The sequence below is a fragment of the Chlamydotis macqueenii genome, chromosome 26 (assembly GCF_036417535.1).
Source record: "Chlamydotis macqueenii isolate bChlMac1 chromosome 26, bChlMac1.mat, whole genome shotgun sequence".
In the NCBI taxonomy this organism is placed as follows: domain Eukaryota; kingdom Metazoa; phylum Chordata; class Aves; order Otidiformes; family Otididae; genus Chlamydotis; species Chlamydotis macqueenii.
The window spans coordinates 5,663,759-5,680,348 of record NC_141581.1 but is presented as its reverse complement, the minus strand read 5'-3'; the positions used below and the strand labels follow the sequence as shown (position 1 = coordinate 5,680,348).

The following is a 16,590-nucleotide window of genomic DNA, read 5'->3' as shown; positions in this document are numbered from 1 at the left end:
CGAGACGGCCCCGCCCCGCCGCCACCATAGAGCGCGCTCCGCCCGGCGGCCTAGAGCGGCCCATACCCCCCCCCCCGCCCCCGCTTCCGCCGCCGGGCCGGAAGTCGCTCGGTGGGTGGGGCCGTCGGCGGGGGCAGGGCCTGGAGCCGTTTCACCGTCGAGCGGCGCCCGGTAGAAGTTGGTTAAACCGTTACGAAACGCTCAGCCCGATCCACGCTCGGGGGTCTCCTTCCTTCGTTCCCCCCCCCACCCACCCCGGGGAAGGCCGCGGGGGTGGGGGTTGGGGGAGAGCACGAGCCGGGGCCTGGATCCGCCGGTACCGGGAGCGGCCGCAGAGGACCCCGGGAAGCCGGCGCGTGCCCCGCCGGGGCACCGTGAGTGCGCCACCGCTTCCCGCCCGGCTACTTCTGTTTGCGGCTGTGTCGTAAAGGCGCGGACCGGGCGCCGCGGCTCTGCTTTACGGCCCAGGCCGGGTTCAGCGCTCTGATTGGTTCCGCCGGGGCCCGCGCCGCCTTCTGATTGGCCCCGCGCGGGGACCGGGGGCGGTTTGAGCGGCAGCGCCCGGCGCGGCGGCGGCGGTTTCGCGGCTCCGGCACGATGGTGAGTGGAGCGGGGCCGAGCCCAGGCCCAGGCCCGGCACCGGGCCCAGGCCTAAGCCCAAGCCCGGGGGTTCCCCGCCGGTGGTCGCGGTCCCCGCCCCGGTCCCCGCCGGTGCCTGAGGCCTCTCTCTTCTCTTCCTCTCGCAGCTGCCCCTGTCCCTGCTGAAAACGGCGCAGAACCACCCCATGGTGAGTACCGGCAGCGCGGCCCCGTCCCGGTCCCGCAGCCCCCCCCCCCCCCCCGGTACCGTGCGGGTGACACCGGGGCAGATCGCTGTACCGGGGCTGGGCCGGCGCCCCCGTGACTCCCGTCTCTTTTAGCTGGTGGAGCTGAAGAACGGGGAGACGTACAACGGGCACCTGGTGAGCTGCGACAACTGGATGAACATCAACCTGCGGGAGGTCATCTGCACGTCCCGGGTAAGGCCGGGGCGTCCCGGGAAAACCGGTCGGGGTCAGCGCCCTCCGTTCCCCCGGGGAGCACCCCCGAGGGCGCGGGGCCCTGCAGCCGCGCCGGCTCCGCTGTAGCTCCAGCAGAAGCACGGCTTCTGCCTGAAACGCAAATTTAATAGGATTCTTTTGAACAGCCACGACGAAGGAGCGCGCGTTCGGGCGGGGGCGGCTTTCTGCCCCGCACGGAAACGTTACGTCGGCGTTCGCGCCCCGGGAGGGGGCTCTCCGCGGGGCAGGGGGGCGCGATACGCCGGGCCGTGATGCCGAGCTGGGTTTCCCTCTGTCTGTCGCGTGCTGTGCTTCAAACGCTGCGCTGACTTTTCATTGACGTGCGCGTCTCTCGCCCTCTGACCCTCCGCGTCGAAACGGAGGAGCCTCTCGCGTACCCGTGCCGGGGCTCTGCGCCGGCTGGGACTTTTGCCCGTGGCCAAAGGCGCTCCAGAAGATTGCGATCTGCGCTGCGGGCTTTGGCCTCTGTCAGAAACGTCTGGTCTTGTCCCCGCCAGCCGCGCGCTGTGGGAAGCGCAACAGCCGACGGCCGTCCGGCTGCCGGCTCCTTCCCTGCCTCGGAACGGCAGAGCTCCGTGGGAGAGGCTGGCAGAAATCCCTCTCCTTCTGAAAAATTCTCTCTGCAGACCCCCAGTACCTGCTGTCCTCCCGACAGGAGAGTTTGGAGCGATGTTGCTGGGGCGTGGAGGCACGTTTGTGCGTCGATACGCCAGAGTAAACGTCTTGAGTGAGGTTTGCGAGGGAGCTCCGGGGCGGAGCGGTGGGGTTAGCAATCTGTGGGCTCGCCCTGACTGCTGGCCGGGCAGGAAGGGAAGGAACCGCTGTCGAAGTGAGAGGTAACGGCCAGCAAAGCGTTATCCGTGCCACGACACGGGTGATGCCGCCCTTCTCCTCTGGAAGCGGCTTCCCGCGGCTCGGTGGTCCGCTCTGGAAGGGCTGTAGCTCGCCTTTTATTCCCTCTGAGCGATCTGGGGCTCGGCAGCTGTGCCTCTGCCCGCCTAAAAACACCAAAAACGCTTCCAAAACCCGAGTGGATGCAGAGCTGGGGCCGCTGCCGGGGTTGTACTGGTGGCGCTGGGGGGGACTGGCCGCTAGATGGCACGGGGCGGCGGCGCAGCGGCAGCCCCGGCCCCGGGGACGGTTGTTTACTCCGGGGAGGGCGGAACGAGGAAGCGGGGGAGCCTGGCTCCGTCCCGAGCCAAGGCAGGGTGGGGTTTGCTGGGTGCCTTTTGGAAGGGAACGGCTTCTCTCTGTCCCGTCTTGCGCGTGAAGGGCTTGCCTGTACAGGCAGAGTCGCCCCAAATAACTCCTGGGGTGGAGGGGGGCGGGACCGACTGGTTTATCCCCGGAGAGGAGGAACGAGGCGTTCTCGTTTAACCCACTCTTCTGGGGTTCGTCCGCGCGCTGCCGCCGGAGAATCGCTGGGCTCCAGCCGTCCCGGCGGCAGCCAAACCCCGGCGGAGCCGCTGCCGAGCCGGGGCTGCGGGAGCGGGGGCGAGGCGGGTCGCCGTCCCTCCTCCCGGTTACATCACGGGCGGCCGAGTTGTTGTTGGGCTTCGACGCTCGGTTCCTGTTCCCGCCGCCGCCCTCGGCGCGCGCCAGCCGAAGCCCTGAGAGGCCGCGTCCCAGGAAAGCCCCGAAACTGCGTAAACAACTCCCAAACAACCTACAGGGACGGCTGCTCCGTAACCGGGCACCTGAAAACTTTCTTTTTCTGTGTGTGTGTGCGTGTCGTCTGTGAGCTCCGCGTTTTCCGCAGCTCCGTTCCCGTGCTCCGGTGGCACGCGCCGCAGCCAGCTGGCTCCGGACCTGCCTCGCTGCTCCGTCCACGCCCCGGAGGAGCCAGGGAGCGAGGCGACTCCCAGCTGAGGCTGCCGGAGAAGAAACCCGGCCGCGCGCACAGCCGCAGCTGCGTTTTTCCTGGCCGGAGCTGTTGTTTGTAGCCGTTGCGTGTCGCTTACCCCCGCCCTTGCCTCTCCAGCGCGGCTTTCAATTCCCTTCTCGCACGGGAAGGGAAGGTGCTGGTTCCCTCAGCCCCTTCTTCCTTCGTTTTCCGCGAGGCAGTTGTGGAACAAAGTGAAACTACGGTCGCTCCCGGCTGAGTGCCCTCCCCCAACCCCAGGTTGCAGGGCTACATGTTTTGGAGGGGAAAAAAAACCCAAAAAACAAAAACCAAACCCTTTTTTTGTGGCTAATTACAGATAACGCTGTCAGAAAGGCTGGCGGGGCTGTTGCGCTCTCCAGAAGCGCGGTGGAAATACTCAGATGCCCCAAAAGCGATACGAAAGCACCCGGGTCGCGTTCGTAGCCTAACGCCTCGCTCCCCAACAGGATGGCGACAAGTTCTGGAGAATGCCGGAGTGCTACATCCGCGGCAGCACCATTAAATACCTGCGCATCCCCGACGAAATCATTGACATGGTGAAGGAGGAGGTGGTGTCCAAGGGCAGAGGCCGTGGCGGGATGCAACAGCAGAAGCAACAGAAGGGCCGCGGCGTGGGAGGTGCCGGACGAGGTAACGACCGTCCCGTTTTGTGGGTTTTTTTTCCGCTCGGAGAGGGGCGAGCGGGATCCCTGCCTTTACCTTTCACCTCTTGTGCGAGGAACGGCTCTTGCTCCTGGGCTTTACACCCGGGAGCAATTCCTTCCCCGCCCCACCGCACGGGGTTAGGTGACCTCGCAGCGCTTCAGCTTGGGGACGGGTTCGCTCTTTTCTCCCCAAACTGTCCTGCTGGAGGCCCAAGAGCCGTTTCTCTCCTTTCCTGCTCGCCCTCCCGCCGGGTCTTGGCTCTGCGGTCGCCTCGCTCAGCCCCGGGGTTGCTCTCGGCACAGGCTTAGGCGGCGGCAGGAGCTGAAAATCCCAAGTGCCGCAACAAAATGGGATTTGGCCCGGGAAATCTTAGCTTTTCCAAGGAGGACTGAGGCACCGAGGGGCAAAGCCTCTCTGCGGAACACCCGGGTTGTGACTGTGCGAGAAATCCTGGTAGGAGGGCCGGGATCTACCCGGGGCCGTGGCGCCACGCCGGGACACGCGACGTGCGGCGTCTCCCGCTCCCCGCGATTCCCGCTGCCCGTGCTAGCTCCTGGAAGCTCCACGCATGCAAAAGTGACCTTTACAAATCTGAAGGCGCCTTTATTTTTCCTCCTTTCCTTCTCGGCCTCCAAAGCGCTTGGCGTAACAGCTTTTTTGGATGGGGTTGTTTGGCCAGGCGTCGGAGCTGAAATATTTTCTCTGCTGCGGAATTATCCACCTTGTGGAGAGCAGAGCCGAGCGCTGTTTGAGGCGGAGCTCCCTGCTGTTTGGATGTGCCGCTTAAATTCGCTGATGGAATATTTTGAAGGGAAGCTTTGGCATTTAGCTAATTAGCTAAGAGGTTTGGCTCTCGTTACTGAGATGTGAAGGGAGGAGAAGAGGGGTGGGGGGAAGGAAAAAAAAAAAATGGCAGGGCGATTTTGTGGAGAGGCCAGCCGGCAGAGGCGAAGCCGTGATTGTGCGCGGCTGAAAGGACTGTTGTTCCCGACGCTGCTGTCCTTCGGTTTGTACTTCTCGGCTCGCCAGATTCAGGAGCGCAGGCAGTCTTTGTTTAGCGTCGCTGGGAGCAGCCGGAGCCCCGCGAGCATCCCGAGGGCTGCAGGGTTAGGAGGGATTCTTTTATTTGTATTTATTTATTTTTTGCCTCTAGGTTAGCCACGTCTCCTCGGCAAAGCAACCAGAGCGGCTCCAGAGAAGCTCTTCTGCCCCGTGCCCAGACTGGGGGTCTCCTCCGGCTCCGCCTTTGGTGCGGGGCTGGCTGGCAGGGCAGATCCCAAATCCCTCTGTCGCTTCCGTGCCAAGATACAAACCGGTGCCCGGGATTGCTTTGTGTCCGGGGCGGATCGGAGCAGCGAGGGAAGAACGAGGGTGGGCTCGGCGGCTGGCAGACGCCGCCGGCTTACGGTGATGCTCTTTCTCTCCGCCCCGCAGGTGTGTTCGGTGGCCGCGGCCGAGGAATACCGGGCAGCGGAAGAGGCCAGCAGGAAAAAAAGCCAGGCAGACAATCAGCAAAGCAATGAGAGGCTGGCTGCGCCCTGGCCGGGGACAGTGCCGCGGCGCCGGTTGGTTTTTTATCACCTCAGGATTGCCACGTCGCTCAAACAGCGTTACCTTTCTGCTCTCCCTCAGGCGACCCGTGCCCGAATCGTGTCGTTGGGAAGCCCCCCGGCCATTTAATCCGGTAAAGCGGAGCTATTCGCTCCTTGTAGTCCGCAAGTCATTGGAAGTATTTGTTTTAAAAATTGCTCATGGTTAAGGACCTGCGCTCTGCCCTCTCCTGAGAGTGAAAGCACTGTTCCAGTTTTCAGGGTCACCAGGTTTAATTTGAAAGATCAACCACGTCCAGCGGTGTCAGAAGGGAGGCAAACGCTTCCTGGATTGTCCAGTTTTTTTTTTTTTTTTTAATACTTGAAACTTGGGAAACTTGTTGCATTTGTGACAGGTGTGTTTTGGTGTAAAAACACGGAACTTGAGGATATTGTGTCTTGGCCCAAGCAGGCTTAAGGGTTCGGGTTTTGTTTTTTTTTAAAAAAAACAACAAACGTTTAAGCTATTGCTTCTCTTCTGTTTCTGGCCAGTCGGTTCTCTCTCCTGTGGCTTACCGGAGACCGTGGGGTGAACGCTGCGCTGGCCTTCGAGGATTGTTTCCAAGAGAGCTCTGTGATAAATGAGGGTTTCCCAATTAGCGTATTACTAATTTGACTTCAGATTAGAAGCTTCCTGGAAAGGAAGGGGTTTTCTTGTGGAAGGCTGGTGTGCCCCCCACTTCTTGTTTATTTGTGGTTTAGTTTTTTTTTTTTTTTGTTCTTTTTTTTTTTTGTTGTTGTTCTGAAAAGCACCCGAGCTGTTGAGTTGATCTCTTTTTACCCCACTCTGTGCCTGCGACACAACGTCCTGACCCCTGACGATATTTCTCGAGCTTATTTCTGCTGGTGCCCAGTGACAGACTTCACTAGAAGTGCTTCTCGCTTCCTTTCCTAGTCGCCGATTATCTTTCCTCGGGGACGCCGGCCAGCGTGTCCCTCCCGTAGGTTAGGAAAGCTCCGTGAATTCCCAGTCGGGTTGCTCCGGTCTTCCGTCCCGCGAGGTGCAGGGTCCCGTGAGCAAAACGCACCTGGAAATCCCCTGGCTGATCTGAACGGAACGTCTGCGCGGGGGCGCGGGGGGGAGAAAGGGGCTCTGGCCGTGGCTCAGCCCCCGAGTGTGTGAAACGGCTTAATTTGAGGGGGAAAAGCTGAAATTGTGACTTGTTCTGAACAATTTTTTTTGTTTTGTTTGGTTTTTGTTTTTTTTACAACCGATTCCCGTATCGAAGCCTACTCTCTGCCACCACCGCTGTATTGAAATCAGTAAAGAACGTGCTTTTATAAATACTTATTTTTTTAACGTTTATAGAACCCGTGCGCGGTGGTGAGCAGGAATAAATCGCCATCTCTACGAAACAACTCCCTCTCTCTGTCTGCGACGCGCCCAGCCCTGCCTGACCCCGTGGCCGGCCGGCTTCGCCTCAACCTCGCTCGAGCCCCCACAGAAGTAATAAAACCCCAAGCAGGGCGGGCGAAACCTCTTGGTTTCTAACAAAGAGCAGCCACGTGTTCTTCGCGGCCGCTTTTCCTCGGTGAGGCGTTAACCGCCAGCGCCGGCACTCGATTCCCATCCCGGGCGAGCTGGCTTTTGCCAAGGAGCCGATTCCAGGCGATGGGAACGGGCCGCGTGTGTCCTCCCTCCTGGAAGCTCCGTCTCGACGCGAGGGCCCGTGTGGCATTTTAACAAAGCCCAGGCTGAGCCCTGTGTCAGACTTTCCCTTCCCAACCTGCTCCCTCCGGCCACAGAAACTCCGAGTGTTACGGCCGCCCTGCTGACAAAAAAAAAGGAAACGACGGCAGCGCTGTCGGGATTTCAGGTCTATTCTGGCCGGATAAATCTTCGCCGCAACAATGGGACCTTTGGCTTCGGCTCAGGGTAGAGTCCTCCAAGTACGCCTTATCTCCTGGCGAAGCTCTGGGGCCTCGGGCGCTGGAGCTCGTTAAGTTCTGCTTTCATTTAATTACAACCACGGGCTTTAGCAGCCTTCCCCGCCTGCCTTCCCCCCTTCCTTTTTCCATCTCTGCAGGAATATTTTTCGTCCTGAGCCGCGGCGCAGCCCCTCCGAGGGCAGTGGGTCCCACGCGGCAGCAGGTTGGGTGGAAGATGGCTCCGCGCGAGAGAGGCGCTGAGCCTGGGCGTCGACGCGACGCTCGCCTGTGGCTTTGGGCCTTTCTGCCCCAAAAAAAAGGGGCGTCTGGGTGCTCCAACCCTGCCCCGTAGCAGCTGAGGGAGTGAGCCACAGTTGGAGGGGAGGGGGAAAAAAAAAACAAAAATAAAACCAAAACAGGGAGAAGCAAGATAAAAGCAACAACCAGAGAGGAGGAAAAAGGTCTGAGCCTTGCTGCCGGCGTGGGTGGGTGCGCGCAGCCTGGCAGGGCGAACGTGTCCCGGCCGGAAAGACGGGCTGGGGCGCAGGGCGGGGCGGGGGGGGGGGGACGACGCAGCAAAGGCCACCCTGGAAACCCGTCCCCGCTCCCTTCCCCTGACATTTGCGCGGTGGCCGGGCCGGTGGCAGCTCCGTGCAGGCGCGAGGCCGTAGCTGGCGCTGCGCTGCCGCCCGCCCCGCCGTGACTCATAACTTCTGTGCCTCGGCGGGGCGGCAGCACAGGAATAGTTACACACCAGCGCCTGCGACGCGGAGGGAGTGGCTGCCGAAATATTTCAGGGCTGCGCTAAGCAACTAAAAATACACGTCAAACCCTCCTCCTCCTTTTTCCTTTTTCAATGTGTTTTCTTTCTTTCTTTCTTTTTTTTTTTTCTTTTTAATTCTTGGGTTTGATTGTCGGAGGCCCGTCAGGGCTTCCTCGGGGACTGGCGCAGGTTCGGAGGCCGGCGCCGGCGGCTGGTGACTTCTTGTTTTCCCGGCTCGGTTCCTCTCTCCCTCGCTGCGGTGGTGACTAAAGGGCGGCTTCCCCTGCGCGCCCGCTGCCCGCGATGCCAGTCCCGGGGTGGCAAACGCTCTCCTTCTTCCCTTTTCGGGGGCGGCTCGGCATGCCGGGAGGGCAGGGGGATGCGGGTGCACCCACGGCGGCTCGGCGTCGTGCTCTGGGTCCGGTCCGTGCCCTCGGCGTTGAGTGGCAGCGCGGCTCAGCTCCCGGCCGGAGCGGGATCAGGCACTGCCGGCGTAAAGGAGCCGGGGAATGATGATCCCGTTGCGACTGGGGAACCGGGGAGAGCGGGAATTGCGTGGGGACCGGAGGTGCGAGGATGCTCCGGAGAACGCGGCCCCGCTCGAGGCTCGTCGTGCCTTGCTGAGGTCCGGCGGCGGCGTGGGTTTATCCGAAATCCTCGCTGCCTGCTTTGGGGTAAATATAATCCGGCTGGCAGGTGGCAAGGCACGGCGTGACTCACGGGGTGCTCGCGGGGCCGAGCCGGGCTCCGACGCCTCTGGGAATAGCAGCGGCGGGCCCAGCCGAGGTGACGGTGGCACCGTGGCCAGGGAGCTCCCCACTCGTGCTCCCCACGGGTCTGCCCTCCTGGGGAGGCGGAAGGGGCCGCTGAATCATGACCCTCATTAAACGCTCATTAGGAAAATTAAGCTGCCGGCTCGCTGCGGGCATCGGGCTGCCACCGGCGAGACGTCCCGCGGCATCTCCGGCTTGGGGACGAGGGACGCGTGGGACGAGCACGAGTGGCGACGGGGAGGCGGGGGAGAAGCACGCGAGGGGACACGGCAGCACGAGCCCCGCGGTGCCGCGACTCCTCGGGGAGGGATGCCGGCGGGGTTCTGCCAAGCGGGATTTTGGGCGGCAGGGCCCGGCCGGAGCACGGCTCATGGCTCGCGTCCCTGGCCGCCGGCCAGCCGCTCTCCCGGGGCGGTTCGTTCCTCCCCGCAACCGATTAAAGCGCCTACAGCCAACGCCAGTTCTCGCCTCGCCCCGCCGCCGCCCGCGTCGCGATGCCGGGGTGGCGGGGGCGCGCGCCGATGCCCGTGGGGTGCAGTGGCGGGGCGGGGGGGGGAGCCGCCCCCTCCCGGCCCTGGTCCCCAGCCGGGTCCCCGTCCCTTGCCAGCCGGGTTTCGTCAGGACGGAAAGTCTGAACCTGCCGGTCCGGCTGCCAGCCGCGCCCCTAATGACGGGGTTCGCAGCGGAAACGGGGACGGCGGCTTCACCTGCGAGCTCCGCGCCGGCCCAGCCCGCCCAGCCCCAGGGACGCCGGCCCCACCGCGCTCCCCGGGTCGGGGACCCCAGGCACCGGGCTCGGTCGCGCTCTGGTTTATTTGAGGTTTAATCAACTGTGTTTATTTGAGATTTAATTAACTGCAGCTGCAGGGGGAGGGTAGGGCCCCGTCGGTCCCAGCCCCGCCGTGCCTCGGTTTCCCCGGCGCCAGCGCCGCGTGTCCCGGCCCCGCCGGCTGCGCCAGCCCTGTGCCGGTTGGCACCCGTGTGCCCCGCGGCCAGGGCTGAGCCGCGCCGTGCCCCGCGCCGTGCCCCGCGCCGTGCCCCGCGCCAAGCCACGCTGCGCCAGTTGGGCAGGCCGGGAAGAGGCCCCTCGCTGCCCTCGCCCGCGCCGGGACGGCAGAGAGCGTGGGGCCAGCGCGGCACCGGCACCGCCGGCACGGGGTCCCGCCGGGCCCCCCGCGGCCGACACCGCTGATTTATCGCCCTCGTTAGCGCAGGCCCGGGACCATCTGGCTGCAATTAGGGGCGGCTCAGCGTCGCCTCGGCCCCGCCGTCCCACGCACCGCGGGGCCCGGGACCCTCGGGCCCGTGCCGCGGGGGCCGCATCCTGCCGGCACCGGGGGGTTATCGTCGGCCATCGGCGAGGCCTCCCCCCGCGCCGCGGCTCCACGCGGGGACGGTGACGTCAAGCGCTGACGCCGATCCACCCCCTCAGCCGCCCGCGGGCTCGGCCGGCCGTGACGCGCGCCGCCGCCGCCGCCGTTGCCGCCATTTAACTCCTTCCCCGCTGCCGGTTGAGCGGGAGGGCCTGGGCCCGGGTGACCCCGCCGGTTGACCCCGGAGCAGGCCGGAAGCGGGATGGCGTGACCGCGGCGCGCCGCGTGCCGTGCCCGGTGCTGGCTGGGCGAACCCCGGCGCTGCCGGGAGCGGCCGGCGGCCAAACGCGGGGCGGGGAGGGGACACGCGGGGCCAGGCTGGGGCACGGGAGGTGCCGGAGGGTCCCGCGGCGCGGCCCGGTGTGTTTAATTATTTATTCACGTATTAAATTATTGATTTATTTGATTGTTTCCTGACCGGCGGGGCCCGGTACCGGTACCCGCCCTTCCCTTTGTGCCCATCAGCCCCGCCGGGGCGCGCGCTCGGGACCACGTGACCTCCTCCCCCCGCCCTGACGTCAGCCCAGGGGCCCTCGCGCTGTTGTCCGGTTTACCCCGGCCGGTTTCCCCGGCGACAGGGCGCGAGGAGGGGGTGCCAGGAGTGGGCGTGGCCCCGCCTCTCCCACCCCTACCGGACGGAGGCTCCGCCCACTCATGCAAATAACAAAGAGGGCGGGGGCGAGGACGTCATCTGCAGCCAATGGGAGCGCGGCGCGGTGAGGTCACCGCGGCGGCCCGGGGTATTTAAGGCGGCGCGGGGCGCGCGGCGGCGGCAGACGCGTGTGTGTGCGTGCGGGCGCAGCAGCGGGGCCCGCGGCGGGAGCCTCCCCCGCCCTCCCCCCTTCCCCCCCCTCCCTTCCCGGCGCAGCGTTCGCCCCGTTCTTTTTTTTTTTTCTTTTTTTTTAATTTTTTTTTTTTTTTTTTCCCTCCCCCGCCCCGGCCCCCGTTTCCCCCGCAGCCGGGCGGGGGAGGAGGATGGAAACACCCTTCTACCATGATGATGTGTTGAGCGGCCTCGGCAGCGGCTTCGCCCCGTCCTCCGGCAGCAGCGGGCTCCTCCTGCCCTTCCCCGGCGCCACCATGATGAAGAAAGACGCTTTGGGAATGGCCTTACCGGAACAGGTGGCGGCGGCTGCTTTAAAAGCACCGGGTGCGTCCGGCGGCGAGACGACCGGTTTGTTGGGTTCGGCCGAGCTGGGTTTGCTGAAGCTGGCGTCCCCCGAGCTGGAGCGGCTGATCATCCAGTCCAACGGGCTGGTGACCACCACGCCGACCAGCGGGCAGTTCCTCTACCCCAAAACGGCCGCTTCCGAGGAGCAGGAGTTCGCCGAAGGTTTCGTCAAGGCGCTGGAGGATTTGCACAAGCAGAACCAGCTGGGCGGCGGCGCGGCGGGGAGCGGCGGCGGCGGAGGAGGAGGAGGAGGAGGAGGAGGCGGCAACGGCGGTGGCGGCGGCGGCGGCGCGGGCGAGCTGCCCGCCGCCGGCCTGGCCCCGGAGCCCCCGGTGTACGCCAACCTCAGCAGCTACCCGGCCGTCAGCTACGCCGCCGACCCCGGCCCCTTCGCGGCACCGCCTCCCCGGCTCCCCCCGCCGCCGCCGCCGCCACCGCCGTTAAAAGACGAACCGCAAATCGTCCCGGAGGTGCCGAGCTTCGGGGAGAGCCCGCCGCTCTCCCCCATCGACATGGACACGCAGGAGCGGATCAAAGCGGAGAGGAAAAGGCTGAGGAACCGCATCGCCGCTTCCAAGTGCCGTAAGAGGAAGCTGGAGCGGATCTCCCGGCTGGAGGAGAAGGTGAAGAGCCTGAAGAGCCAGAACACCGAGCTGGCCTCCACCGCCAGCCTCCTCCGCGAGCAGGTGGCCCAGCTCAAGCAGAAGGTGCTCAGCCACGTCAACAGCGGCTGCCAGCTCCTGCCCCAGCACCAGCACCAGGTGCCGGCCTACTGACCCACGGGGGACCGTGGGGCCTGCCCCTCGCGGCTCCCGCCTCTTCCCCCCCCCCACCCCTCCAAACCCCCCCCCCGCGCCCCGCTCCCCCAAACCCCGGGCCCACGGACTTGAGGGGGCCCGAGGGGACCGGGCCCACGGACTTGAGGGGGGGGGGGGGGGGGGCGGATTCGGACTGAGGGGACCGGATCAGAGACTGAGTTGGGGTGGGGGGACGGCGGGGGCCCGGGCCGCCTTCCCGCCCCGCAAACGGACTGAGGGGGGAGTCGTCGTCGTCCCCCCCCACCCCGCAACTTCCCCGCACCCCCAGACATTCCAGTCAGCCTCACCGCACCCCCCCCAGTAAAAAAAAAAATCTCCCCACCCCGCCATCCGGAGAACCGGTTTCTCGCTGTTTGCTGCGCCGGGGGAGAGCGGGAAGGGGCGGGGGGGGGGTGGATGGGGCCTGGCGCGGGCAGGAAGCGGCGCGGCCGGCTGCCATTTTGGGGCGGGAGAGGGGATGGGGGTGAGGGGTCCCGGGGGGCGGAGGGGGCTGTGGGGTTACCCGCTGGGGGGGGGTGTTTGGGGACAGCTCTCGGGTTGCTGAAGGTGTTGGATGGGGGGGGGATCTCGTCGGGCGATCGTGGAGGGTGTGGATGTCGGGGGGGCTCCCTTGGGCTGAGGGGGTGTGACTGGGGCTCCTTTTTTGGGGGGGAGTATCTGGGGGGTGGTGGAGGTCGGGCGGGAGGGATGTGAGGAGTGTGGGGTTACCCCTGGGGCGGGGGGGGGGGGGGCTCGGGGGGTGTTAGGGGGCTCTGTGGGTGCCAGAGGGGGGTGGGGGGGTGTCGGAGGGGCGAGAGGGGAAGGTTTGGGTGCTGGCAGTTCCCCTGGGCTGAGGGGAGGGTTCCTGGGGGTCCCGGCTGTGGCTCTGTCCTGCCGGACCCCCGTGGCGCTTGGTGCCTCTATTGAGGGGGGGTCACCAGCACACCCCACCCCGCCCTGCGCCGGCACCCCGAGCCGTCCTGCGAGCGCTTGGGGACGGCGGCGCCCGGCCCGGCTGCTGTGGGGCGGCCATGGCTCGTTCCAGCCGCGGCACGCCGAGCCGAGCCGGCAGCGAGGATCCCGGGCTGGCGGGGAGCCCGGCGCGCTGGGGATCCGCCGTGGGCGGTGGCGGGGGAGGTGTCCCCTCCCGGGGACCCCGCGTGTGCCGGGCCGGCTGTGGTTCGCCGGGGGGAAGCGCCCTTCCCCCGCCGCGCGGAAGCAGCCATGTTCCGCCGCCGCCGTGCTGCGGCCCGGTGCGCTGCTGGGCTCCGGGACGGGCGGGGCGGCCGCCGCCAGCTGCGGGGCCGTTGTCCCCGCGTCCCCACGTGCCCGTGTTCCCACGTCCCTGTGTGCCCAAGTCCCCCCGTGCTGATGTCCCCGTGTCCCCAGATCCCTGTGTCCCTGAGTCCCCGCATCCCGGTGTCCTCAGATCCCTGTGTGCCCAAAGTCCCCCCATCCTGATGTCCCCATGTCCCCAGATCCCTGCGTCCCCAGGTTGCTTTGTCCCAAAGTCCCCACGTCCTGAAGTCTCCATGTCCCCAAATCCTTGTTTCCCTGTGTCCCCAGATCCCTGTGTGCCCAGATCCCTGTGTGCCCAAATCCTCGTGTCCCCACCCAGCCCCGTGTCCCCCTCGACTGCCGGTGCCCGCGGTGCTCTCACGGTTTTGCAGCGGAGCGCGGGGGAAACTGAGGCACGGGGGGGGGGGGGTGATGCCCCCCCCCCGCGGGGTCCCGGGGCTGCGGTGCGGCCCGGGGCCGGCAGGGGGCGCGGCGGGCGGGGTGGCCCCCGCCCCCCCAACCCCCCCGCCCCGGGGCGGATAAAGGCGGCGGGGCCCGGGGCGGGGGGGGCGGCGGCGGCATGGCCTGGGGTGCGCTCCGCCTGCTCTGCTGCGCCTCTGCCCTGCTCGCTGCAGGTACCGGGGGCGGGGGGCACCGGGCGGGGGGCACCGGGGGGGGATCCTGCCCGCTCAGCCCAGCCCCTGGGGCTGCAGCATCCGGCCCTGCCCGGGGGTGGGCTGCACCCCCTCCTCGGGGGTCCCGGGGAGCCCTTTTGGGACAGACCGCCGCTCTCGGGGGGCTCACCGAGCCGGTGGCGAGCGCCCTGCCCCTCCCGCGGCCGGTAGCACCGTGGGCTGGCGCGGGTGCTCCGGGGGCAAAGGGTCCCGGTGCCCTGTGCCGCTGCGGGCCCTGGACCCCCGTTTCCAGCCTGGGCCCCCAGCAGCCCCGCACCCGGGGTGCCTCGGCTCGCCCGTCTCGGCGTGGGAGCGGGCACCCATCGCTGGGTGCTCGGCCCTGGGCTTGCCACCATCCCGGCTCTGGGTGGGAACGGGCCGTCCCGGTGGGCCCGGCAGCCGTGGGGACCCCCAGCAGCCGGATTCGCCGGCCCCCCTGGGCGCAGGCACCGGGTGCCAGCTCTGCCGTGGGGCATTTCCCTTCCAGCGTCGCCCGTGGGGCTGGGCTGGACCTGCTCCTCCTCTTGTGCAAACAGGACTTTGGCGGATGAGGGCACGGGCGGCGCTGCCCGGCGAACGCCGCTGCGTCCCGCGAGGCCACGGCGGAGCCCCCCTCGTGGCCTGGCCCCGCGGGTGTCCGGTGGGCGCCGGGAGGGATGGGCTGGCGTGCGTCCCTGTGCCTGGCATGGCCCCTGCCGCCGCGATGGCTTGGGAGAGGCTTCCTCATCTTGGATTTCTGGGATCCAACGTTGGCTAAATCCCGGTTTTCTGTCCTCTGTGTGTGGCAAAACCCCCTGGAAAATGAGCGCCGGGAGCCGGGGCCGGTGCCGCTGCCCTTCCCGGGGCCCTGCCTGCCGCTGCGGGGGCCCAGCCGTGTCCTCGCTGACCAGCTCTCTCCTCCACGCTTTCGGGACAGGACGTGGCGTCGATGCCAGCAGCTTGGGGACAACTGTGTCACCGTCTCCATCCAGCTCAGCCGCAGCCACCAGCTTGGGGACACGCAGTGTCTCTCCATCCGGCTCTGACTCGGGGATGACCCACGCGCCACCGTCCAGCCTGGCCACCGTGTCATCTCCGTCCAGCAAAGCGAGCACAGCGGCACCTACAACGTCTCCTCCCGACCCAACGTCTCCTCCCGACCCAACGTCTCCTCCCGACCCAACGTCGTCTCCCAACCCAACGTCTCCTCCCGACCCAACGTCGTCTCCCAACCCAACGTCTCCTCCCAACCCAATGTCTCCTCCCGACCCAATGTCTCCTCCCAACCCAACGTCGTCTCCCAGCCCAACGTCTCCTCCCGACCCAACGTCGTCTCCCAACCCAACGTCGTCTCCCAACCCAACGTCGTCTCCCAACCCAACGTCTCCTCCCGACCCAACATCTCCACCCGAGACACCAAGCCCTACAGCACCTCCACCCAACACGGCCACGCCACTGCCTACGTCCCACCCAGCCGTGCCCACCTCCCAGGCCACGGCGCATCCGTCCAGCTCCACGCCAGCCTCATCCCCATCCTCGGCCGGACCCTCCGGGCCCGCTCCCGGCTCGTCGGCGTCCACGGTGAACCCCGGTCCCAGCAGCGCCTCAGCCACCAGCTCCAGGACGACACTGGCCGTCGGCACCAGCGCTGCAACCGGCAGTTCGGGTGAGAGGCAGGCCGGGGGAGGGGGGGGGCACTGTGCCGGCAGGGAGCCCCCGGACCTGCCCGTGGGCATGGGCACCGCAGCAGCCCCCGGGACCCCCCTCAACCCCCCCACTCAGGGGGTGCACTCACAGGATGGGGCTGGGGGGGCTCAGGGGCGTGGGTCCCGGGGTGAGCCCGGAGCCCCCCTGGGCTGCCCCATCCTTTTGGTGTTGTGAGCTCCCCCATTCTCCCCCAGCCTCTGCGTCGCGGGACCCCAGCCAGGGAGGGTGGGAGGGCCCCACGCTGGTCCCCCGTGGGCGGAGGTGACACGGGAGCTGGTGCCGGGTCTGTGAGGGGTGGGATGGCGGGAGGTGGGGGATGGAGCTGCTCTGGAGCCCCCTCACCCCAACAGCTGCTGTGGAGGCCGGGCACGAGGCTCGGAGGTGCCGGGGGGGGGATAACGGGGTGTCCGTCTCTCCCCTGCAGCGCAGCCCCCCGCCAAACTCAACCCCGGCCTGGTCGCCATCATCTGCCTCCTCGTCTGCGCGCTGGCGGGGGGGGCGACGGTGCTGCTGGTGCGGCTGTCCCGGCGCGGGACCCCCCGCTTCCATCACCTGGACGAGGTGCCCATGGTGCGCTGGGGGGGGATAGCGGCGGGGGGGGGGGGGCCAGCAGGGCCGTGGATCCTCATCCCGCTCTCTGTCTCTCTTCCCTAGAGCAAGGTGACAGAGGAGCCCCCCGTCACCCACCACCCACCCAGGTGACCCCCCCGGGAGCTGCCCACGCTGCCGAATAAAGAAGCTGCTGCCGTGGCTCTGGTTTCCCGTCTGCCGTGCGCCCAGCTTGGGGAAAACCCCCGGTCCCGCCGCGGGAGGCCCTGACCGCTTTCGGGGTCCCCCGCCCCGGGCTGGGTGCCCCTGAGGCGGGCAGGGTGGGTGAAGGGTGCGGGGTGCAGCGGTACGTAGGGTGATGGGGGCCACGCAGCCCCCCCCCCGTCGGGGTGGGATGGGAGGGAGCGCGCGGCCAGGCACGCACGTCGCCTTCCTTCTGCTCCGCTGCACTCGGCCGAGGCCGCCGCGCGCCGCGAG

General features: G+C 67.0%; 3 protein-coding genes across 4 annotated transcripts in view; 2 read left to right on the top strand and 1 right to left on the bottom strand.

Annotated features, from left to right (window-relative positions):
- Positions 1-16,590, bottom strand: part of MPV17L2 (MPV17 mitochondrial inner membrane protein like 2) — a 49,020-nt gene that overhangs the window by 15,829 nt on the left and 16,601 nt on the right. The window lies entirely within an intron of this gene.
- LSM4 (LSM4 homolog, U6 small nuclear RNA and mRNA degradation associated) lies at positions 107-6,467 on the top strand. The gene is made up of 5 exons (XM_086767664.1): positions 107-600; positions 747-788; positions 921-1,019; positions 3,393-3,576; positions 5,026-6,467. The coding sequence occupies exons 1-5, from the start codon at positions 598-600 to the stop codon at positions 5,112-5,114; spliced, it is 417 nt and encodes a 138-aa protein (XP_086623790.1). The 5' UTR covers positions 107-597; the 3' UTR covers positions 5,115-6,467.
- JUND (JunD proto-oncogene, AP-1 transcription factor subunit) lies at positions 10,838-11,978 on the top strand. The gene has a single exon (XM_086767098.1). The coding sequence runs from the start codon at positions 10,934-10,936 to the stop codon at positions 11,903-11,905; it is 972 nt and encodes a 323-aa protein (XP_086623224.1). The 5' UTR covers positions 10,838-10,933; the 3' UTR covers positions 11,906-11,978.